Source organism: Solenopsis invicta, chromosome 3 (assembly GCF_016802725.1).
Source record: "Solenopsis invicta isolate M01_SB chromosome 3, UNIL_Sinv_3.0, whole genome shotgun sequence".
In the NCBI taxonomy this organism is placed as follows: Eukaryota; Metazoa; Arthropoda; class Insecta; order Hymenoptera; family Formicidae; genus Solenopsis; species Solenopsis invicta.
In genome coordinates this window covers 1,884,125-1,910,962 of record NC_052666.1, presented here as the reverse complement: position 1 = coordinate 1,910,962, position 26,838 = coordinate 1,884,125, and the positions used below count along the sequence as shown (strand labels likewise).

General features: G+C 36.4%; 2 protein-coding genes across 2 annotated transcripts; one reads left to right on the top strand and one right to left on the bottom strand.

The window, feature by feature from the left end:
- Positions 1-3,240: 3,240 nt before the first annotated feature.
- LOC120357126 lies at positions 3,241-5,106 on the top strand. Its single transcript, XM_039446870.1, has 5 exons — positions 3,241-3,952; positions 4,033-4,254; positions 4,341-4,442; positions 4,524-4,819; positions 4,909-5,106. Exons 2-5 carry the CDS (start codon positions 4,131-4,133, stop codon positions 5,104-5,106), a joined length of 720 nt encoding a protein of 239 aa, XP_039302804.1. The 5' UTR covers positions 3,241-3,952; positions 4,033-4,130.
- A 20,217-nt stretch (positions 5,107-25,323) lies between these two features.
- LOC120357265 lies at positions 25,324-26,580 on the bottom strand. The gene is made up of 2 exons (XM_039447385.1): positions 26,006-26,580; positions 25,324-25,918 (listed from the first exon to the last, which is right to left on the bottom strand). Exons 1-2 carry the CDS (start codon positions 26,050-26,052, stop codon positions 25,339-25,341), a joined length of 627 nt encoding a protein of 208 aa, XP_039303319.1. The 5' UTR covers positions 26,053-26,580; the 3' UTR covers positions 25,324-25,338.
- Between the last annotated feature and the right edge of the window lie 258 nt (positions 26,581-26,838).

Genomic DNA, 26,838 nt, shown 5'->3' with positions numbered 1-26,838 from the left:
GGCTTACGTAAGACCACCACGTGCTACCGCGCGCGAACGGCGCGCCACGCGCCGCGTTCCGAAAGCGCTCCCACTCTAGTCGGCCCGTCCGCGCGAGCTGATTGGTGCGTCCAGCCGCGCGGAACGGTATATAAGCCGACAGTGGGCAACGTACGAAAGATCCTTCCGAACAATCGATCTCCCCGGATCATCTCCAGCGGCTCACATAGGGCTTGCCAGACTTAACAACAGGGCCAATGCTTGGCCCGATATATGGTACCCGATGATTGGCCCATACTTGGCATTCTATAGTGGACCATGCTTGGCGAATGATTGGGTGCCATTCAGATAAAGGAACTGTACACTTTGCTATGGCGCCAATGTTTGGCCCGACATACGGTGATCAATGATTTGGCCAATACTTGGTTTACTATATTCGCCCATGCTTGGCATATGAGTGTGTGCCATTTGTATTCGCAAGATAATGTTTGTAAGAAGCATTTGATTGTCTCGGAACAAAGGCAGGTCGATTAACGTTGTCAAAAACACATAAACAAATTAACAGCAAGTCATTGCTCCCCAGCGGTTTTCTTCCACCAGGTTTCTCGAATTTACCAGAAAATTCTAGAATATTAACGGGTATAAAATAACCAACGCTTTCCGCGCAGTCCACAACGCAAAATCGCGTTTCGCGCATCGCCATTATTATGCATCTTGCCTGCAATTAAAAATATTGTCTGTAAATAGTGTAAATACTTTGTGTATTAAACTTGTAAACGTACGTAGTGTGAATTTAACGTGTCTTGTTTCTATTGTGTGAGCGTGTCCATCATAACCTAGCCTGGCATCAAGGTCGAGATCATTACCCTCACTATTTCTTTCTAATGCAGGAAAAACCTAACCTAACCTAACTGTTTGGGAAGTGACGACAATGTCGCAAAACTATTACAGACAAAAAAAATTTCGAAAATTAAACAAGCTAGTGAAAAATGGAAAGGACAATAATGAAAGTAATAAAATAGTTATTAATGAAAATAGCAGCGGTAGAGAAAAAAATGATATTGACACTGATGTGCGATTATGTGAGGCTATGTTGGATAGTGAAGAAACAGTCAATGTGAGTGAGAATGATTCTATACATAGCAATAGTATTAACGATAGTAATATTAACTCTTCTCATGAAAATGACTCTAATAGTGCAGTGTTATGCAATGAAGAAGCTAATAGTGTCTCTGATATAAAAAGTAAAATTCAACAGTGGGCGCTTGATAATTTGGACACTTTGCGGTTGAATGTCGTGACAGATTTGCTACGAATACTCCGGGAGGAAGGACACTCATCTTTACCAACAACTGCCCAAAGTCTCTTAGGAACGAAACACCATCGAATTTTACAGCAAATGAAAAGCAATAAAAATACTCAATGTGAATATATTTATATCGGCATAGAACCTGGTTTGCAACAGGTTATTAATACTCAGATATTTATAGAAGAAGAAATTTGTGTATTAGTTCACATTGATGGTGTACAAATTTTCAATAATTCACAAATACAAGTTTGGCCAATTATTATGAAAATATTTCATAAAGAATACAATTGTGAACCTTTCACAGTTGCTTTGTATTGTGGTGATTCAAAACCTGCAAGTGCTCATGATTATCTAATTGATTTTATAACGGAAGCAACTAAATTAATTAACGAAGGAGTGACAATCAACACAAGAACATATTCTTTCAGAATAATTGGAATTATAGCTGATTCTCCAGCAAGGTCATTTATAAAATGCATTAAACCACCTGGTGCATTCTACGCTTGTGAACGATGTTCAGTTAAAGGAATCAGTGTTGGGAAAAAAATGAAGAAAAAAAGAATATACCCTGAAATAAATTGTTCCAAACGCACAAAGGAGTCTTTCGAAGGCCAGAATCAACCACAGCACCATAAAGAAAATGTTCTGTCTCCATTGTTAATGTTGCCAAATTTTGATATCATTAATGATATTATTCTAGATTCTATGCATTTATTATATCTCGGAGTGATGAAATATTTGTTAGAAAATTGGACTGTGAAAAAAAGTTCTGCAAGACTAAAACGAAGAGTTATCAATAATTTCCGCAGATTAATGTTAAATGTTACAGCAGATGTGCCTTGTGAATTCCAAAGAAAAAAATTTGATGTTAATATCGTTTCCAGATGGAAAGCCACGCAATTCAGATTTTTCCTATTGTACTGTGGTTCTATCGTTTTGAAAAGTGTTTTATCCGATCATCATTACAGACATTTTTTACTGCTATTTGTAGCATGTCGTATATTAAATAGTAGTGACTTATCGGTGACCACTTGTGATTATGCTAAATATTTGCTAACACAATTTTTCGTATTATTACCATCATTGTATGGAGAAAGCTCTCAAGTCCTTAGTATGCATAATCTAATTCATGTAGCAGATGATGCGATAAATCATAACATTTCGTTAAGTGACATTTCAGCATTTTGGGGTGAAAGTTACATTGGTCTTTTCAAAAAATTAGTCAAATCTCCCAATAAACCATTAACTCAGATAGTTAATAGATTATCTGAATTAAAATGTGGAAATCGTTTAAAAATAAAAAAAATTATATTCTCTCGAACTGTGTAGATGATGGCGCTAGACTATTTACTTATGATGGAAATGATTATAAAATTATATCTTTAATTAAAATAAATAACTGTACTTTGAGATCAATTAATCCTGATAACGCCGTTTTACTAAAAAATTCACAAATCTTCGTCATTAAAAAAATTATGAAGGAATATAATAGTAATGAAAGTGATGTTACAACCGACGAAATTTTTGTCCTGGGACATGAAATGACTAATCAACGTGAGGCCTTTACTTATCCAGTTTCATCGATGCAAATCGGCATTTTTGGTGGAAATGGATTTATTGCATCGCATAAATTAATATCAATTAAAATGATTAGGCAAAAATGTGTTTTATTAAACATAGAAAAAGAATTAAATGCAGTTACTCTGCTACATTGTTAATAAATCACAAGTAGTAAATAATATCTAAAAAATATTTATATATAATGAAATAAAATATTTAAATAATATATAATAATAAAAAAATAATAAAAGAAATGATAAAAATAATAAAAAAATATATATAAATATGAAATAAGAAATAAAAAAAATGTACAAATAAAATATATAAAAAATAAGTATATATATATATATATATATATATATATAAGTAAATGTAAAAGTACCAATAAGTGTAAAATATATCTACAAATATAAATATACATGTACACATAAACGTAAAAATAATAAAGAGATATTACGCCATAACAAACAACTAGGAATGCGTGCTGATGCACAGTATATATATGTATGTGTGTGTGTGTGTGTGTGTGTGTGTGTGTGTGTGTGTGTGTGTGTGTGTGTGTGTGTGTGTGTGTGTGTGTGTGTGTGTGTAAGCATGCACACGCATGCGCAACCGGCCTATGGCTACAATCGGCGACCTGCGGTAACCGACCGGCTCATGAGTTATGAGTTACGATCCCTTCCTATAACCGTATGAAAGGACAGGAGTTTTAAGTATTCCAACAGTCAAAGGCGGAAAATTGTAAGAACTCGAATATTGTGTGAAAACAAAACGAAAATTATTAGACTGAAAACAAGGAAAGGTAAGAAATAACAATTGAGGTTATATGGATGCGTGCATAGCTAAATAATTATATTTTTTATTAGATGTGCGATAAAAACAAGGAACGTTACGTAATTATTCGTTTTACGGACGAAAATTCAAATTCTAATAGAATTCTTGATTTGGTCCCACTCTCGTAGGTGCACGGAGATGAAGAGAACAGATATACCTGCCTATTCCCAGGTCCGTGCGATTACGATCACATAGACAGCTGGTTATTATCTTTGAAAGAGCCCGAGCAACATTGGGAATCTTTTGCAATAGAAGTCATTGCATACGCAAGTATGTAATATTATTTATTAATAGTTTCTTTATGCAAATTAATGTGCCGTTACTGTAATTTTTTCTTTTTAAATAATTAGAAGACTTGAAACAGGGGAAAAGGCGGCTCAAGCGAGCCTTGAAGTCCGATAAAATTAAATGCACTGATGACGGATGTGATGAAGGCCAACCTATTAAAATGTCTACAGATGCCCTCGAAAAAAGTTTGAATGCTGTAAAACCCTTCCAACACTGGAGTAAGCCTTCTTCGGCATCAGTAAATTCGTTGCTTACCATCCAGCCAAAAACGAAGAACAATCCAGGTATATACATTTTTCAACTTTGTTTAACTTCTTCTTGTTTTATCCTAATATAAAATACTTTGTATATAAATATTTTTGTATTTTAGAGATATGCTCGACAGATGAACCAACGGAGCAAACAGTAGAGATAATAGATATTCCTTTTTTAGAACAAACTGCCGCGATAGATATAATAAATCTACCACCAAGTAAATACTTGAAATTGTGTTAAATATGTACTGCTTTTAGATTTATTAGATCTCTAACTTAATATTCAATAATTTTTTTAGTTTCAGAGAATGTTTCCGTTCAGAAGGAATACATAGATCACAAGTTTGAACAACTGCAAGAAACAATATTAAGTGAAATAAAGTCTGCCAAAAGAAGCATTATATACGACCTGGACAAAAAAATTAACGAAATCAAACATACAATTGTATTAAACAGTCCAACAGAAAATACGGCACAAAGTGGTGTAGAGAAAATCAAAAGCGACTTGGAAATAATTTTGCCCACAGTAACATTGGAGGATTTTTTGCAACTTGAAAATTCATTAATGAATTCTGAAAGCAAAAGAGAATCATTGGTAAATAATTTTAAATAAGTAGAAAATACATCTACAAAAATACATCTACGTTATTTGTAAAAAAATTTTTTAATAATTTTTTGTTACAGATGTCACTGTTCCGAATTTTAATTGCTGGTGATGCAGTCGTAAAAGACAGCATTGCTAAAGCTTTAGAATCAGTGATGGTCAAAGCGGTCGAATTGCAATATTCGGGAACTGGAAAAATAATTAAAAGTCACGGAAAAAGAAATTTTAGTGCGACAAACACATATCTATGTTTAAGAGGTAAAATAAATATCTTTTAATATTAACCCTTATGTCTTATATAATTTGTGACTAAAATATTAATTATATAATATTTTTCGCAGATACTTTGATCAAAAAATATGGAAATACCCTGGATGTAAAAAAATTACCGGGCCAGGTGGGCATGTGGCTGTCCAGAGCTGGCGACAGAGAAGGCGGCCGAAAACTACGAGAAAATAATGTTGATAATGTATAACAACTTCAGTCCTACTTAAAAAGCGTTGAAAGAGAAATACAATATATATAGATATATATACTACGTAATGTAAGAGTTAACTAAGAAAAATAGTTTAAAAAAGTTACAAAAGTTGAATAACATTATATATGTGTTGACATTTAAAGAGTTTTTATAACATAATAAAAAGAATTTTTAAATTTAAAATAACTTTAAATGTTTATTTTTTTTTCCGAGTAGAAACTCTACTGCATAGTAAGAATGCCAACATAGCTTTCTTACAATGCCAGGCTTAATCAAATTGTTTTTTTATGCTTTGTTGCATAAACATATTATTACAAATATACATTTATGAAAGTATATTTTGCTAGATAGTTTTTGAATTTTTATTAAAAATACATTAACACATAAAAATTACATACCCTATAAGTATTGTTAATAAAAATGGAAAAATTTCCCAATGAAATATATTTTGATAAATGTATATTTATAAGAATATATTTATGCAATAAAGCAATACAAAAATAATTTAGCTAACCCGGGAATCATAAGAGCGCTATTATTGGCATAATAGATTAGCCATTAATGGTCAAATATTGGCAGGATAGATTTACCATTAATGTTTAATGTTGGCAGCACAGATTAACCATTAATGGCCCATGATTGATTAGCACGTTTGGCCGTACATTGTCACCCATTGCTGGACCGAAGTTATCATTCCAGAGAAGTCCCATTGCTGGGCTAGTCATGGCTGCCATTATCACGCCAATATTGGTGACTTAGGAACCAGTTTTGGGCCAGAATAGGACCGTTAGTAAAACCCTATATGGGGGTGGGCATACTCGGCGCCTCCTAGCTCGGGGATTCTCGAGCACCTCCTCGGGAACGGGCATACTCGTTCCTGCCTTCCCGCGACGGGTATAACCGTCGTCCCCGAGGCGGGAATTCTCACCGCACGGCTTGTCCGTTCCGTTCAGCCGGACGACGGGCATTCTCGTCGTCCGGCTATCCCGACCAGACCGTTCCGAGTGTCGCCGGGAATTCTCGAGGACTGTCTGCGCCGACACCGTTCCTGTGTCCGCCTACCGTACCTCGCGGGGAGTTTTCCTATGGATGATGACTCCCATAACTGATGCAGCAGAAGATAGTCCAGAATCAACATATAATAAAAAACATATGAGATGCCGTGCATTAATAGAGCAATGCAATGGAGTACTCAAAATGCGTTTTAGATGTTTGTTAAAGCATAGAGTACTACACTATTCTCCACCAATAGCAGCGATAATTATAAATACATGTGCAGTATTGCACAATATATGTATCAGCGAAAATGTGCCGTTGGACTTAAATGATGTAGATGACGATTTTGATTTAGGAATTAATATTAATAGAAATAATATTGAAAATGGAGAAAATAATCCTAAAAGGAATATTCAAAGAATCAATCCTGATTTAGCAGCTGATAGAAGAAAACAGCGACAGATGATAAGAAATTTTTTTCTTGAATAATAATTTAAAAAACTGTTATGTTTTAATATATTTCTTTATATATTCTACGTTTATATGTTATATATATTTATTTGTATAAAATTCAGTATTAATACGTGACAATATATTCAGTACACTTAAGTCCAGTTGCATATTGTTTTGTCTTTAAACGATTTAAACATGTATTTATCTTCGGCTCAAATATTATATATGTCAATAAATATATTTTGTATTTCAATAACATTAACAGAAAGATAGGATAAAAATAAAAAATTGTTTTCAAACATTTATTTTTGTAATATGACGTATAATAAAAGTTACATAACACATAACACATTTAACACATAACACATAACACATTTAACACATAACACATAACACATTTAACACATAACACATTTAACACAACATAAAAACATATAACACTTAACATATAAACATAGAACACATAACATATAAACATAGAACACATAACATATAAACATAGAACACATAACATATAAACATAGAACACATAACATATAAACATAGAACACATAACATATAAACATAGAACACATAACATATAAACATAGAACATATAACATATAAACATAGAACACATAACATATAACATGTAACACATATAACAAATGTAACACATTAATTAAATTAAGTAATCTTTTTACATTCACTTTTTTTATTTTTTTTAATGTATTTACAATACATATAAATTATTATTAGGCAACAAAAATTCAGCTTTGTGTTTGACGCTTTTTTGGTTATTTGTGTATTACAAAAAACAAAAAACAAAAAATAAAATAAAAATAAAAAACAAACAAAATAAAAATTAAATTAAATTAAATTAAAAAAAATTCTTATATTATTAATTGATTAAAATATGTTTTAAGAATAACTTTATTTGCAGTCTCATATATGTTATATGTAGGTAAATTTAATGAGAAAAATGTTCTAAAATATTGATCGCTTTTTTAGCAGCTTCAACAATTCTTTTTAGATATTGTAATTTATTTTCGTAATAATTTTTTTTCAATTCGTATGTTTTTTCGTAAGTATTATTTAGATTTTCTGATACTTCAATACAATTTTTTAATTGTTTACTTATTGTATTTTTATTTTTTGCATTAAAAGGCGTTCGGTTTTCTTTATTAGTGTCTATATTTTGTGTAGAATTTGAATTGTTTTGTAAAATTTCACTTTGTTGGATGGATTTATTATATTGCACAGTACATCGTTGTTTATCTCTTTTAATTTTGTAACTTTTTGGTGTTTTATTAATATTTTCTTTTCCACTTACTATGTTCTGCAAATGATTAAATTCTTTGTCTACATTACTTTCTTTGGTTTGGGACGTTATGGTACAACAGTCATCATTATTTGCATCTATAATATGTCATGAATTATTGATACTATATCTTCATCTTCATCTAAATACTGTACTTCCATTATTTTTTCTTGTAAAGCAAATAAAACGTTGCCAATGAAATAGATAAAATCAATAAAAGCCAACACAGAATCATGATGTATAAATAATACAATTTTATTTCTTAATAAAGCTTTAAACGTTTTGACCCAAGATTCGGATCATCCTCAGTAAACAGAATAAAATAATTGTAGCAAAAACATGGATCAAGTCTTAATCATTCGCAATGTAAGTTTTGTTAATCAAGAAGATATTAAACGATTAAGTCAATTGAATCAAAATCGTTATCTGTCATAGGAGATACAATAAACATTTGACTACATTTGATAATTTTTTGTCAAGATGGACCACAAATTGACTTAATCGTTTAACGACTTCTTGATTGATGAACCTTTTATCACAAATAATTAAGATAAACTTGAAATAAAAAATGCATGTTATTGCTACAACTTCTTTGTTCTGTACACTGAGGATGACCCAAATCTTGGATTAAAACGTCTGAAGCTTTGTTATAAAAAATAAAATTGTATTTATATAATACATTTTCTGGAATCTGCAATAAATCCACAGTAGATTCTTCTATTTCGGGATGTCCATCAATGCTAGTTGGACACATTATATCTAAAACTTCTTCTTTTTGTGTCGTTAATGTTTCACTATTCATTGTGCCACCACCTGTTTTTGCCATTGATTGTTTTATACTTGAATGTTTTTTTTTGCTTCGCGATTGAAAATCATGCCAACACTGAAAAATGTTTCAAATTAAATTTTAACTTGAAATTACTTAGGCCGATATTCATAGTCAATTCTTATTTCAAGACCGTCTTAAGTAATGTCTTAAGAGGATGCTATAGTGATGGGAATTACCGACACATTACAGTGTTCATTAATTTTCAAATTGGCTCTACAGATCACACAATCCTTTTACAGAATAAAAATACGCACCAAAACAAAGTGCGGGCTGGTAAATTTTACGAGAAAATCGAACAAAAAGTTAAAAATTTATTTTTGGCTCGTGGATCTGTCAACTGAGATTAACTTTTGTCATTTACTAACGTTCTGTAGTTCGTATGTATGAAGTGAGACCAGGCCGCACTTTAGAAAATTCTAACAAACAACACTGACTGTGTGTCATTCCAGTTAAAAGCCTAACAAAAAAGTTTAACATGTAAACAGCTGTACGTGTACAAATTTTGCTTAGCGCACATAAACAATGGCAAGCAGAGTAGTGACTGTAATTGATAGGTCTTTTCGCAGATGGCGAAATAATAATCGAAAAACAAAGACAGATCTATGCGTTGGACAAAGAGCGATAGCCTGGTCTCTCTCGAAAAATAATCTGCAATGCTGACGTCGAGGAAGTTCTTCAGTCACTATAGCATCCTCTTAAGATACTAATACAAATCTGTGATTGGTTGATAACATCTTAAGATGTTACTTAAGACGATCTTAAATATCAGAATCAACTATGAATGTCAGTATTGCCTAAGCATTTAAAGCACAAGATTGTAACTATTTGCAAATAATTTATACTATCACAAGAACAATAACAATAACATTACTTTACAGTGAATATTTAATAATAAAAAACAATTTTAAATATTTTTTATAAATTAGAAATTGTAAGAATTATTATTTTAACATTAAGAATCGCTACGAATAACACAGGTCTTCTAACCTTAAATTTAAATCTTTTTTCTTTTAAATAATAATCATTAAAAATTTTTTGCTCTATTTATATTATATATTCTTACTTTTCGCCAACCTTTCCAATCTTTCCTTGTCCCGTTAACTGAATTTAAAATTTGTGCTACGTTGTTCCACATTTGTACAGAATCTTTTAATGTGAAAGATGACGAGAATTTTCCTTTTGTCAATTGTGGATGCTTTTTCATATATTCGATTAATAAAGTTCTCTGTTCGTTTGTAATGTTTGCACTTCGCTTTTTCTTTTCTAAATTATCCATCTAAATGAATTTTCTTGAAAATGTTTAAGTCAAATTAATTACCTTTTCAATCGCTATGTGCAACGTTAACCTTTATAAACACTATTGCGCAATATACTTTTGATCCAATGTTTGTAGAAAGGTATAAGTATATTTTACAACGTTTCCAAGCGTATTTTGGCCTAATAGAAAACGTATACGTTTCCAACTGCGAGTACTGCAAAACAGTTCTCAAGAATACGACATGAGAAACGTATACGCTTTTCCACCATTTGCAACGTGCGTATACGTGAAGTTGCGTATAGATTCAAGAATAGGCTCCCAGATCACTTGGCAGGGCCGTAGAGTGTGCAGCGCACATTGCTTATCGCCGCGCACGGCTTTATTCAGTCAGGGCTGGAACCGCCATTTTGATTTTTTTGGAAGAAAAAATGTTATTTATATTTTCAAATATGTACTAATAAATGCAATAAAAAGTTTTTTCAAAAAACATTTACGTTCGCTCAAAAAAAAAATCATGAAATTACGTTAATTTTCGGGCCTTTTGACTAAAACCTCCCCTTAAAGTACTTTAGAAATAATATTTACATTGAAAACATTACAAGTATTAAAAAGTTGCGATGAAAATTACGTAGAAATAAAATGTATTTAATTAAAAATTTACGATATTACGTACTACTTTTATTTATTAACCAGATTAATAAATAAAAGTAATAATTTGAGTAATAAATAAAAAATATAACGGAGTACGCACGGCTTTCCCTGGAAAAACTTATAATTTTCTATAAAAGTTCTCACAATTTCTCATGCCAACAATTTGTAAGTAATTGCGTAAACTTATGTAAAAATTTTCTCAAATTTTCTTACACTTTTTACTAAAACAAAATATAAAGCTTTATGATATCACAATAAGATCAGAACGATGCTATGATATGAAAAAAAATTTTTAATTTTCTAATATTTTTTTACTTTTAAAAAAAAACATAACATAAGAAATCACATAATTTTTCAGAATATTTGCATGAGAAGTTATGTGAAATTCTTCAGATTTTCTAAGACTTTCTTAAATCTTTTTCCAACAAAAAATGAAAAATACCATAACTTCTCAGAACGATTTCATAATTATGAGAATTTTCCATATTTTTCCCGAAAACATCCTTGATAAAAGTTTTTCTCGTAATCTTTATACGAATTGGAACATTTTTCGGAAATAATTGGAATTACTTGGACAGTACTTCCGGGGCTTTTCAACCCATGTAGTGTATTAAAATATCAAAAACCTAAGGCAATAACATCTCTTTGTCAAGAGTTCATTAAAGATTAGTTTCAAATTATTTGTATTAAAGCGCAACACCAAGAGGTACATTATATTAAATCGCAGAATGTTAATGACACGATAAAATTATGACATAAGGTTTTCAATTCCAAAAATGCTGGAGAGAAACCTCTCTCAAGAATCTTGGCTAATCTAGTTTCAACATTTTTACTTTTACCATTTTCGAATGACGAAGTTCAAAGTATTTAGCCAATTAAGGCTCCTGAGTACTCGCCGCGGCCATATTGAAGTCGTGACGTCAGAAGCGAGAAATTGCGTGAAATGACACGTAATTTTGTCCGACATGCCATTTGTAAATAAAGCCAATTTGGATAAAACAAACTAAGCAGATGACTTTAAAACACTTCTAAATATCGGTCACGACTATCCTTTTTCCGCCTAACATTCAGTAAATAGTTGTAAAAAGCATGTAAAGTGAAGCAATTGAAACAGGAAAACACATGGGCACATAATTTTGTCCGACGTGCCATTTCTAAATAATGCCAATTTGGATAAAACAGACTAATCAGATGGCTTTAAAACACTTTTAAATATCGGTCACGACTATCCTTTTTTCGCCTAGCAGCCAGTAAATAGTCGTAAAAAGCACGTAAAGTGAGTCTATTCAGACAGGAAAACACACGGATAGCTATTAAAAGGAGTGAAAAATGTACTTTTATGTATAAAATTCAAAGAAACTTTACTCGCGGTCCATTTTTACGAATTTGGTAAATACGAGACAAGTCATGTTTTTACAATGAAACACATAATAACAAAATGACATGCACGATAACATTTCATCGTCAATCTGTCACGTTTCACGTGTATTAGTTCTAATTTTGTCCGCGACGAAATGTCGCTACCGTCAACGCGGAGTTCTCGGCTGAGGAGTCAGGAGCCTTAAATATTATGAAAGATAAAACTCATAATAAACTAAAATTGGAAATAATTAATTCCATTTTGACAATACATTATGGTTTACGAAGACAGGATATAAATCATCATAATTATAATATTGATGCCAAAATATCAAAATCAAATGTACTACAGATATTGGACTAGTCAATCTTATATTATAAGATTAAATAAAATGTGTACCATAAAACGAGAAAACATCTCAACCAAGCTCAAAACCAAGGAGAACAGCTTCAGACAGTTAAAGAAGAAGCCCACTGGGCGACAACGGTTATAACGTCGCGACTCTTATACCCTAGTCGCGAAATTTTAAACAGGAGAAACTGCTCGCGACCGCGGCCACCTAGCGGCGCGAGCGGTACTTAACGATGCGCATCGGAGGTGGTCGGCGCTATCGCTCTTTCTTTTCTCTCTCTCGCGCTTGCCGGGCTGCCGTTCGACAAACGCCTTGTGTGTGTTGTATGTACACATATACAGTCAGAAGGTTGCAACATTTTCTTTTTCAATAAATTTAAGAACACGCGATATAAATCAGCATGCAAATATCCACGTCATGCGCTCATGCATATGAATGATTGTGATGCTGTTAAATTTGCGTATACAATGTGTAACAAATTTAAAAAAATGTCATATGCACGCGAAATCTATAACAAATATTAAGTTTATGAAATATAATATTAGTAGAGCATACTATAAGGTATATACAATTTTTTTATTTATTGTATTTTTTCAACTTAACAATATACGAATAGCTCAGATATCACAAAATATTCATAAAACATTTACAAAATATTTAAAATAATTATTTGAAACTTCTATAAATACTTACAAAAATATTTTATAAATATTTTTGTGATTTTAAAATGTGTGAAGAATAAGGTTATCATAAAAATTTGTTATTAATATTATAAAAATATTAATAAGATATGTATAAAATATTATAAATATTTACTATTTTACTTATCATAAGTATAATATAAAATATTTAATATTTAAAATATAAATAACAATATTTATAAAATGTTTAACACCGTGTGCTACTTGAGAGAGTAAAATGTCACGAAACGTTATCTGATAAACAAACATTCGACAAACACTTCTAAAGATCGAATTACGTGCATCTCAAAAGTTGCTGACTCTTTATTTAAAATTTGTAAATGTACTGAATAAATATATAAATGTTCATTTTTCAGTATCCTTCTTTAAAAAATATCTTTTATTATAATTCAAAAATATATTTAATATTTTAAACAAAATACAGCTAAAAATATAAACCTAAAACTACGATGTAATTATATATAATACGATTCTTTTAATTATTCTGCATATATAAAATTATTAATTCTTTTTAATAACATATTTTATGTTAAATAATTAAAAACGGTCTAAAACCTTGTATATAATAATTTTAAAAAATAAAATTTAATTTAAAAAATATATTATTTTCTCGAAAAGAGCCAATATCCGCAACAAACTGCTTTACTGCAGTAAATGTGTAAGTGAATACTAGACACTCATAAAATTTTATTAAAGTCGGTGAGCCTCATCTCTCGGCATCTCCTTACAAGTGCACTTTCATTGTTAAAAATATAATAGCGAAACGTGAAACAAGAAGCCCGTAAAATCTTTGAAAAAATATAGATTCTCAATTTTAGTACATGAAAGTATAGATATTGGTGATACAAAGTTTGTGTATTCTTGTACAATTTTGGCAAAAAAAGAAAATTATTAAAATTCAATTGTTAGAATTAGCTTTATTAGACGCTACAAACTTCAGCGGGTAAACTTTTTAAAAAATTTAAGGAAATTTTAAATAATAAAGATATCCCTATGAAAAACGTTGGAATAGCAAGCGATGGCGGTGTGAAGTTAGCATCCCAACATTAGTTCTCGAGAATTCTGATTAGAGTTCTAGCTTTTTCTTGAAGAGTATAGGAGTATTATTTAATTTATAAAGAGTTCTGGCGATTAACACTGTTAAAATAATATTTAAAAAACGAGGTGCTAACTTCACACCCGACTTTATGATCGAATAGTTCTGAATAGCTCATTTAGTGTGTTTTGACGAGTACTAGAGTTCCTCATATGAGAAACAATTTTTTTTTAATTTTTTAAATAAAAAAGTTGTTAAAAAAATAATATCGAATCCGAAAAGTTCTGAATAGCGCGTTTGCTTTCTTTCGATGAGATTTAGAGTTCCTGATAAGTAAAAATTATTAAATCTATATAATTATTTGAAAAATTACCATCAAAAGTAACAAATGGCAAGACTTCTATGTCAAATAATTCAGTAATCATTGATCGGATCGCCTTCGGGCATGACAATTTCTTGTAGAACTCTTAGAGCACTACCCAGAACTGCCGCCAGAACTACTGGAACTCTCAAAAAGAAAAGTTATGCGACCTGGAAAGTGTGACTCGCGAAATTCGACCAAGTTTCAATAAAACTTTTTTTTGAAAGTTTCAGTAGTTCTGGCGGAAGTCCTGCTCTAAGAGTTCTACAAGAAATTGTCATAGCCGAAGACGATCCGATCAATGATTACGGAATTATTTGTCATAGAAATCTTGCCATTTGTTACCTTTGATGGTAATTTTTTAAATAATTATGTAGATTTAATAATTTTTACTTATCAGGAACTCTAGTTCTCATCGAAAAGAAGCAAACGCACTATAATATGCAGAACTTTTTGGATTTGATATTATTTTTTAACAACTTGATATTATTTAAAAAATTAAAAAAAAGTTGTTTCTCGTGTGAGGAACTCTAGTAGTCGTCAAAACACATCAAATGAGCTATTCAGAACTATTCAATCATAAAGTCGAATGTGAAGTTAGCAGCTCGTTCTGTAAATATTATTTTAACAGTGTTAATCGCCAGAACTCGTTTTTTAAATTTAAGAATACCCCTATACTCTTCAAAAAGAAGCTAGAACTCTGATCAGAACTAATGACTCTCGAGAACTAATGTTGGGGTGCTAAATTCACACCGCTCTATTAGTCACTACTAATCACGCGTGAGAATTACTCAAAAAATGAAACACGTGCAAGTGACCGTGATCTCAAATATTTCAAGGTCATCCCGGTTTTTGACGGCCGAAAGACTGAGTTCGATATGAGACAAGTGACAGTCGCTCGAGAAACGTGAGCCGTAAACGCGCCGCGCGTGCAACGTTTGGGGCTCGTCCGGAATGACCGTGAAATCTTCAAGTTCATGGTCACAGGCATAACACACGGGCGCAACAATATTTTTAATTTTTAATTATCGCGTTCTAACTTTTAGAACGTCAATCACGCAGTGATACCGCGAACAATAAAACTAGTCGACTGCTCGCTCGTGAAGGAAAGAGGATATAATCTAACCTCTTTGTTGTAAACACGTGTCATGTGTTCGTCTTGTAAACACGTGTTTCTTTCTTTGAGTAATTCTCACGCTGATTAGTAGTGACTAATAGTAATTGACGATAGTGATTTGTAAAGTGATTAGTAATTTTCGATCAAGACAATGATTGCAGTAAATGTGACAAGTGATGTGATTTAAGAAGAAAAGAGAAAAATCTTGAGTTTAATATGGATATTCTGTCTTCGTGAAGATAAAGCTGATTGCTGTGCAGGATAAGTGAGTATACACGTTCAAATTTGATCGAACTCGTCTCTCTCTCTCTCTCTCTCTCTCTCTCCCTCTCCCTTTTTCTTTTTCTTTCACTCTGCAGTTTTATTTTTTATTCATGCATTTTAAATATGATTTTGACTTAAAAAGAATATTTTTTTATTCGTGCAAAATTATTAAAAGGAAAACGTCAAATGATTAAATATTGTTTTTAGCATAATTCTAGCATTATTTTAATGCATAAATTGATTATTTTAATGCATAAATAATTAAGAAAAAAATGAGAATAAGAATGGGATAGAGGTTTTGAGAGAGAATGGTAAAGAGGGGGAATGGAGGAAAAGCAGTGTTCAAGCTGCTTATCACTGCGATCGCCTTACGTAATCGCCCATATTGAACGCGTGCGTGCGTGCGTGCGTGCGTGCGTGCGTGCGTGCGTGCGTGCGTGCGTGCGTGCGTGCGTGCGTGTGCGTGCGTGCGTGCGTGCGTGCGTGCGTGCGTGCGTGCGTGCGTGCGTGCGTGCGTGCGTGCGTGCGTGCGTGCGTGCGTGCGTGCGTGCGTGCGTGCGTGCGTGCGTGCGTGCGTGCGTGCGTGCGTGCGTGCGTGCGTGCGTGCGTGCGTGCGTGCGTGCGTGCGTGCGTGCGTGCGTGCGTGCGTGCGTGCGTGCGTGCGTGCGTGCGTGCGTGCGTGCGTAAACAAATATTCAAAGTATTCACATAGATTATAAAATATGATTGGTATTATATTTTATAATGCAAATAAATATTATCTTGAATATTTCAGAACGCATAAAAAAACTCTTATTCAACTGCTCAAAAATAAATACGAGATCACGATACAATTAGCCAAGTATTTTATTAAAAAAATAAATTCTGAAATATGTTGTTACAGCAGTCATTTAAAAATTACATACAATATAGTAAAAGTTTATTATATATAAAAGTATATGCAGTAACGATTTATTCAAAAGTGTGCAACAAATATTTATTATATTCATTATCTTTTTATATAAATTCTAAATCGTGTAAAATGGGCTAGAGAAACGATCAACGAGATCATAGTGAAACTGAAACTTGGCGTGCCTGGGTTATAATAAACATTTATTGTTTATATAAACTTTTGTTGTATTGCATCAAATTTTTTAAATAACCATTGACATATTTTAGGTTTTTTTATAACATATTTGGTTAATTGTATTGTGATCTCATTTATTTTTGAACAGATCTTTTTGAATAAAAGTTTTCTTTACGCATTTATGTATTTAACGTAATTATACGCACATGCAGACGCACACACACACACACACACACACACACACACACACACATGCGTCATGACGTCACGTTTACTGCACTGCCAGTAAAAATGGAACACAGCCTTAAATAATGAGTGCGAAATACTTCTCCGTTACATGGCTGCCAACTTTTTGAAAAAAAATAAGCCAAACTAAAACTGTTCGAAATATATTATCGATATTTGATCAAAGCGCTTAAAGACTCTGAGCGCTATAGATATTTAAAAAATAAATTTTTCTTACAGATATTGGCACCGGACCTTCGGCCGAAATTTCATTTGAATCATGGATGGAATCTTTGGCTGCATTTTCGGCCGAACTTATGGCCGAATTATCTTCAATTGAATCATCTTCGTCGGGAGTATTGGCGGGCCCTTCGTCAGGACCATTGGCTAAACCGTGCGAAGGACTTTCGGCCGTATCTTCGGCCGAATCTACGGCAAACCCGTTGGCCGGACCTTCGGCCAAACCTTCCAATTTAGATGCGTAAACCGTTTTTAGCTTACAATTACGTTGCGTTTGTGTGTTCGTTTATTTATAGAATCAATTATATTTTCAGATTTACAAATCGATCCAGAATTGAAATATATGCTCGATAATAGAGCAAACAGAACGATGTGTCATTTTTGCAAACCGGTACGCAGACGCAATTCGCGACAAATTTGTTTAAAATGTAAGTTGCTGGTATGTCGACAACACTTGGCAAAAATATGCTATCAGTGCGTATTAGTAATAAAATAAAATGTTATAAGATGAAATAAATTATTTTTTTAATTTGAGATACTTTCCCTAACCGACACATAACTGTTACATAACTGAGGGAGCACATTAAAAGAACAATGTTATATATCACCGTTATGTGGGTGCGAAACCCGATAACACATGGGAGCGATAGCGCACCATTCACAGCGGCCAATGCCTAGAGTTTTTTCGTTGTTTGGGTGAGATAAGTCAATATGATTGGTTGGTGGGCTATCGCACCGTGCGTTATCGGATCCCGTCCGTTATGTGGATGAGATGTAAATATTACATAAATTTGTGAGCACTTTAAAAGAACAAAATTATATTTTTTTGTTACGTATATAAATCGTAACATAATGTAAGAATGTAATCTCTTAAAATATATGTAAATATGAAAAAATTTTTTGCTTAATTTTTTGCTAAAAGATATGCTTAAGTTAAGAGAATCAAACATCTTTTGTGACTCTCCATTTGAGTTTAATTGTGTTATAATTATATATGCAGCTATGTGTTGAGTGTTTTTCGATAAATACTGTCGATACTGAAAATCTGTATTTTACATATAGTTTTTTAGTATACAGAGAAAAAAGTATGTGGTATTTGTGACTACAATTGCATAGTTGGAAAATTATGGCTAAAAAAACTATTTTTATAGTTATTATCACTATATTGTTAGTACAAACAACCGTATATGTATGGTTGTGTCAACTGTGAAAATATTTTACTATATATTATGATAATCACAATTATTAATATAGTAAAACATCAAGATATGTATTAAAATTAAAATAACTATTTTTATAACAATATGAACAAAAGTTAGGCCTCATATAAATAAATTAAAATTAGGAAATAATGAGCTTAAAAGTCACGCAGGATGTTAAAAGCAATAAATAAATCCAACGATAATGCAAACGTTTCGACTTTTAATGAAGTCTTCCTCAGTACAAAATGTAACGATCTATAAAACACATAAAAATCGCACAAATTACAATGTGAATTTATCAAATTAAACAAATGAAAGTCTAAAATAAATCGAGTTACCAAACAAATAGCAACTATGAGATGTCGCAATGTACATCTTCCTTCAAGGTCTTATCAAAATAAACAGCTTCACGGAACGTGTCCCAAGACAAGAGTTTCTGAAAAATAGTCCATACATTCTGCCAATTGACTGGTGCCAAGTGTGGTTAGACAATGAAATATATTATTACCATATACATACTAATATGTATACTATTGAACATTCTATGACTATAGCTATGAAAATTGTGCATCGTGAAATCCAAAGCCTGAATATTAGTACCGGACCTTTGGCCGGATTTTTGTCGAAACTATTGGCTGGGAGGAATCTTCGGCCGCATTTTTGGCCGAACTTATGGCCGAATTGTCTTTGATCGAATCTTCGTCGGGAACATTGGCGGGTCCTTCGTCGGGAGCATTGGCGGACCCTTCGGCTGGAGCATTGGTGGGCCCTTCGTCGGGACCGTTGGCCAAACTTCCTCTCTCTCTTGTCACGTGAGTACCATCGACAGCGCTTTGCCTTTTCTCCGCTATTTTCTCGCTTCTTTTCTGCCGCCTTTTGCCCTGCGGGGCTGCTTGTTGCAGTTTGCTTGGTCAAGGCCTCCTCCGCTTGACTCCTGCCATCGTGGTGAGTGCATCCGGGCCGCCTCTGCTTTTCTTTTGCGGTTTGACGCGGTGCTTTCGGCGTCCTAACCTCTCCTTCCGAGCCGGCCTTCTGTCGCTCTGCGCTTGCGCCGCGGGCCGGCTCGTCTGCTTGGCGTTCCGAGACTACTGCGGTCGGGACCACTCGGCGAGGCGGCGTTCCGAGACTACAACGGCTGGGACCTCTCTCCGACTCTGCGTTCCGACACGCATCCACGGCTGTCCTTCTCCTGATTGGCTATTCTCTGTCGACCGTCCAATCATGACGCACGCCTGCGGTATCTGTCGGAGATTCATCTCTGCTACCGACGCGTTTCAATGCGAGCGCACCGGAAGGCACTTCTACCGCGAAGAATGCGTGGCTACGTCGGCCGGGTCGACATGCGGCACCGCGCCGACCGGTCTCTCCTGTCCTGCCTGCAAGGGACAAAGTCTCCTACGGCCTTCCATCGGTTCGGCACTGCCAGCGGGCTGCTCGGCCCTTTCTGAGGACGTCGCTGCCCGGAGCGCCTCGGAGGCTGACCCTCTCGGCGCTATGGTCGCCTCGCTTCTCGCCAAGATGACCGTAATCGAAACCCAGCTGCGGGATCTACCCACCATCAAGTCTCAATTGCAGGATCTCTCCTCGATCGGTCCCCAGCTTGCTGCCCTCGAGTCTAGGATGTCTGCCACCTCAGAAGCTCTCACGTCTTCACTTGCTGAGCTGCGGCAACGGCAGGTGAATACCGACGCTCGCGTCGCCGCGCTCGAGGCGCGTCCAGCGACCGGCGCTGCTAGTGCCGATGTGCGTAGGCTCGAGTCCCGCCTCGACGCCCTTGAGCAGGTCAATAGGAGCTCCGAGCTCATCTTATTCGGGGTGATTGAAACCCCCTCCGAGAACCTCAAAACTACTCTCAGCAAAATCGCAATTGCTCTCGGCGTCGAGGTTGGCCTCGATCACATAGCGAGTTGCTATCGCATCCCTGCCAAGGGGGACCGTCCTCGTCCCCTCGTGGTCAGGCTTTCCTCGCGCGAGGTCCGCGACCGGATACTTGCGGGCAAACGCTCTCACGGGAGGCTCGACGGCTCATCGGTTCCTGGTCTCCTCCCCGGGACCATCGATATTAACGAGCGTCTTCCTTCCTCCACTCGCGGGATTTTCGCTGCCGCGAGGGGTGCGGTTGGCGCGGGTCGCCTGCACCGTGCCTGGGTGCGCAACGGACGCGTCTTTGTCAAGAGACACCTCGACACCTCGCCTATCCGACTGCGGGGTAGCGACCACCTCTCCGCACTTATCGCCGGTGCACCTCTGCCCTCTTCATCTCCCGGCGGGTCATTGCGTGACCTTCGCGATTCGGCGCGCGGCCTCGCGGCTTCTCTTCCCCCGACGGGGACGGCTGGCGCTGCCGATGTCGCTGGTGCCTCCGCGACCCGTACGACTGCGGGCCGTGACGCGAACCGCGGGGCGATTCCTAGGGCCCCTTCTAAGCGCACTAAATGAGGCCCGGCCCCCTCTCACTCCGGACGATCGGGATCTTTGCGCGTGTGCCATGTTAACTGCCAATCTCTCCTCCCCCACTTCTCTGAATTTGCCGATTTCTTCAGCCGAGGCGATTACGACCTTATAGCTCTCTCCGAAACCTGGTTGAAGTCACACGCGCCTGACAGTTTTGTCCAGCTTCCTGGCTATTACATAGTTCGCGGTGACAGGGAGGGCAGGGGGGGAGGAGGTGTTGGGGTATACGTGCGTCGCGGCATTGGCGCCGAGATACTCGCTTCATCGCCGACACTCTACAGCGCTCTCCCGGAATATCTCATCCTCCGCATCTCTCCTCTCCGCTGCCGCCCCTTCCTGCTTGCCATAGTTTATCGTCCTCCAAAACTTGGTCACCTTTCCATTTTCCAATCCGACTTCGAAAGACTCTATCTTTCCTTTACAGTCGCTATCATAATCGGGGATTTCAATATTGATCTTAATCGTCCTTCCCACGACTCCGATTTCCTTCTCGACTTCAGCACCTCCAATAATCTCCATATAGTTCCTTTCTCTGACACTCATCACACTTCCTCGTCACACTCTAGAATCGACCACTGTTTAGTGAATGACAAAAATTTAATACAGAACTTTCAGCAGTTTCCAATCCCTTTTCTATCAAATCATGATCTCATCGAAGTCACTCTCGACCTTTCCATCTATAGAGCTCCACCTCGCGTGATCCGAGTCAGAGACTTTTCTCAATTCAACTCCGAAGACTTCCTCTCCTCCCTTCTCTCTCAAGACTGGCCTGCTGTCAACTCAGCCAGCTCCATTGACCGTAGGGTCGACCTAATCAACTCTCTCATCAATAACGCCTTGACTATCCACCTGCCTCACAAAACATTCGTGGCAAACAAGCCTCCCGCTCCTTGGCTGAACCACCAAGTCAAGTCTCTTCTCCGGGAACGAGACGCCGCCAGAAGATCCTTCCTCCTTCACCCCTCCACCGATCGGCGGGAGAGGTTTCGGTCTCTCCGAAACTTGGCAAAATCGCGCCTGATCGAGGCAAAAAATAACTACTTGCGCAAAAGACTGGACCCTAAACTGTCCCCAGCAAGACTGTGGTCGGAGCTGCGCTCGCTTGGCCTCGCTAGGAGTCGCTCCTCTAACCTCCACCTCAATCTCCCTCTTGGAGACCTCAACTCCTTCTTCACTACTGCTCATCTCTCTCATTCTTCTCTTTCCCCTTTGCCTCCTTCTCCACCCGCCTCCTTCCCCTGTCATGCCTCCTCGGTCTCCGATCCTGCTACCTTTTACTTTCCCCATGTCTTTCCTGAAACCCTACTCAAGGCCATCAAAACCAGCTCCTCCGACTCGTACGGTCCCGACTGCTTAAACCGCCGCATTATTCTCCTCTGTCTCACCGTCATCTTTCCTGTCATCCTAGACCTCTTCAACCTCTCCTTTAACTCCTCCACCTTTCCCACTTTATGGAAAACCTCACATGTCATCCCTCTCCCCAAAACCTGCCATCCTTCCGTCCCGTCCGACTTCCGCCCCATCTCTCTCCTCTGCTTCCTTTCCAAGGTGCTTGAGCGTATTGCCTACGACGGCCTGGTCGTTCACATCTCTCACCATAACCTCCTCGATCCTTTCCAGACCGGCTTTCGAAAGGGCTACAGCACGCAAACCGCCCTTATCAAGCTGGTCGACGATGTGAGATTGGCCATAGACAAACGCATGACCACCCTGTTAGTCATGTTCGACTTCTCGAAAGCCTTCGATTCCGTCTCCCACGCGCTTCTCCTCGAGAAACTCAGCAACCTCAAGATCTCATCGTCCGCTCTGACCTGGTTTCGATCCTACCTCTCCGACAGACACCAGTGCGTTAAAGGACCAGACGGCTCTCTCTCATCCGCGCTGCCTGTCTCTGCCGGAGTCCCTCAGGGCTCAGTTCTGGGATCCCTTCTCTTCTCCATCTTCGTCAATGATCTCAGGCACTCGCTCAGGCACTGCCATCACCTGCTCTACGCCGACGACCTCCAAATTTATCTCCACTTCCCTCCTCATGATCTCCGTAACGCAGTTGCTCTTGTCAACGAGGACATCGCGGCGGTCGAGCGGTGGGCGGCGAGAAATCTCCTCAAACTCAACGCCGGTAAGACCATGGCGCTTCTCATGGGCAGCCCCAGGTTTGTTAACTCGATCCCAACGTCCAGTATAGACTTGTTCGTGAATTGCACGCGTGTTCAATTCGCCGACAATGTCCGTAACCTGGGGCTGCTCCTGACCAACAATCTGAGCTGGGCTCACCAAATTCGTTCCACCTCCAGTCGGGTTAGTGGGATCCTCTGGCGCTTAAATCATTTTAAAAACGGTCTCGCACTGCCTCTGAGAGTGCAACTCATCAGATCACTCGCCTTTCCAGTCTTTGATTACTGCGCCGCGGTACTCACAGACTTGACGGGTCAACAGAGGCTCAAGCTTAGACGTTTGATGAACGCCTGCGTGCGCTACATCTTCGACCTTCGCCGGGACGAACATGTGTCCCCCTCGTACGAGCGTTTGGGCTGGCTGTCCGCCGACGACCGACGGGAATACTTGACCTGCTGCCTGATCTTCACCATTATCCATTCCGGCTCTCCCCCCTTCCTTGCTCACAATCTCCAGCCTGCTCCTAGGTCTCTCTCCCATCTCCGATCCCCTCCTTCTCCCTGGGACTTAGCCGTTCCGTCCTGTCGCACCTCCACTTACCAGCATTCATTCCTCATATCCGGTTGCACTATGTGGAACGCTCTCCCGCCGCACATCAAAGAGTCAAATTCATTAGCTTCCTTTAAAAACCTCCTCTTCAGTCATCTGCGGTCACGGGATGGGATCTGACCTCACGTTCTCTCCCTCAAATTTCTTCTCTCCTTTTCTTTCCACCTCATCCGCAGCTACTCTGAATCCCCGATGTCCCTCCTACCTTCGGCACTCCTTGCCGTGCTCACTCTTCAACCTCTCGCGCCTCTCCTCAAGCACACCCTATCTTACTCCCTCTTCCTCTGCGCTTGTCCTCTGCTGTTGCAATTTCATTTCAGTTCCGTCTCTGCGAAAAGATGCTAACTTCTCTTAAGCAAATGTGATTCCTCTAAGTTGTTATTTTAGTTTATTTCTTATTCTTACTTTTATATTTTATATTTTCTTGCATGTTTACTTTAAGTTACGCTTATCTCAGGTTTATCTGCACCTTACTTCTCTTGTTATTATCTTCTGTTCTTGTTTTTGTCATGTTTACTTTAAGTTACGCTTATCTTAGGTTTACTTGCACCTCACTTCTCTTGTTATTATTTTTGTTTCTACTTTTGTCATGTTTACTTTAAGTTACGCCTATCTTAAGTTTATTTGCACCTTACTTCTCTTGTTACTATTTTTTATTTTATTTTATTTTTGTTATCTACATTGTACTCAATCCTGAAGTTATTATCCTGTACTTTATTCTTAGAGGGCTACGCCCTAGAATAATAATAATAAACGCTCAGTCAGTCAGTCAGTCAGTCTCTCTCTCTCCACAATAACGTTTTTTCCTTAATATTAATTATTAATAATTAATATAAATTTTTATTATGTTTATATTAGGTTAATATTAACCTATTATCAATTTAATATAAATTCTATATTAATTATTAATAATTAATATTAAGGAATAAACGTATTGCTTTCTCTCTCTCCCTCTCTCTCTTTCTCTCTCTGTCTCCCTCCCTCATGCGCGCTCTCGCTTGCGCACGTTATGGCTATTGTATATGGTTATTTCTCACACGCACACACGTTATGTTTTCGCTCACATAGTTTTCCCGAATAATTGTTATTTGCTAAACTAATTTTGATAAATTAATATGAATTTTTATTATGTTTATATTAGGTTAATATTAACCTAATATCAATTTAATATAAATTTTATATTAATTTATTAAAAATTAGTTTAGCAAATAACAATTATTTGGGAATAAACGTATCGCTCTCTCTCCCTTTTTCGTGCGCGTTCTCACTCGCACATGTTACAGCTATTGTACATGTACAGCTATTGGTTTTCTCTTTCTCTCGCCCGCACACATTGTTCTCGCTTGAATATGGTGTGACTAATGCTTTATCTTTTAAGGGACAATAGTTGAATAGGAAAGATAATATTGAAGACATTGTTACAATATTTCAATTTTTTCTTATTTATTTGTCATGTAATGCATCACGTACAATATTATCTAAAGCGTAAGCTAACATTTCACATTCTAAAAGCGAAGTTTTATCATATTTTTCTCGCAAGAGTTTTGCCGCATCGCATTTATTATTAACATAATTTTGGCGTAAAAGGGTTACAAAATGTTTATATTTTTCGCTCACTGTATATGTATATTGATATAAAGAGTAATATATATGCTCGACGCATTGTTCGAGCTCAAACAGAAAAAGTACAGTTTTTGGTTTCAAATACATGCAAGTATCGCGTAATGTTAATTTAACAATATTTTCATTACGCAGTTTAATGAGTTGTACAATAAGATCTTGAATCGATAATGTTGAGGAAGGAGAAGTCGACTGCGCGAGTCGTTCAATGTCCACACGTTTCTGGAACAGTGCTGTCCACGTTGCATGAGCCAGAATTATTTGATTGCCTCGATTGTCACCAATAAGTATCTCCACAAACGATGTTGGTCCTACGCTGATTCCAATGTCGAGATATTTATACGCTGTGGACGTCAATGCCAATCTCCTCCCCAAAATGTGAGGCGTATACCGTGGCAATGTTCTGTAAATAAAAAAAATATGGAGTAAAAAGTTAGTTACAAAAACGGAAACAAAATATAAAAAATGTATAAAAATTATAAATACTTACACTTTTTCACACATTTCGTCCTGTTGAAGCGGCACGTAGTAGTCCATCTTCTTCTTGTATATATTTTTTTCTGAAAGTTTTCAACTGTTCACTGAGCGACTGATGCGGTAGAGTTTTCTTGCTTCCTTTTTATTATGTAATCCCCTCCTTTATTTTATAATCCCCTCTTCTACTTTGTAATCCCCTCAATATATTTAATAAAATAAATTTTTTTTTACGACACTTCTTCGTATTTAGTACAGATTATCATAATGAAGGTCCACTGGTGAAGTTTCACTATGTCAGAAAGCTTGCCATGAATCACATGGTTGCGTGTATAAAGCTTTGAGATTGTATCGTGATCACAATTACTATTATAATTTGATATGTCTATAAATGTATGATAATTGTATATACCATGTAGGGAACAGCAAAACAATCTATTCTCATCTTCGCTGTAGTCTGTGTTCCTAATTTATAGAGCTAGCAATATCACATCGTACATTCTGGAAAAAATTCTTGATATCATTCAAACCTAGAAATTTCTCATAGATATTACTTATTGAAAAAAAAATCTCCAAAGAAGTTTTATTCAACTTAGTCATAGGAAGAAAAAATAATGGAAAATCTATTGTACCATTTTATCTTCAGATAAGAAACCAGCTCTTTTTAAAATTGATATGATTTATCTTTATGGGGTGCTTTTCAATGCAGACCCCCACAAAACATGAAATGACATGTGAATATCTGCTTTTAAAAGAAAATTTTGATAAAATTGTAAAATGCAAGATAATATATGTACTATTTCAATGGTTTTTAAAATAATATTGTATTATATCATTTTATCTTGAAAT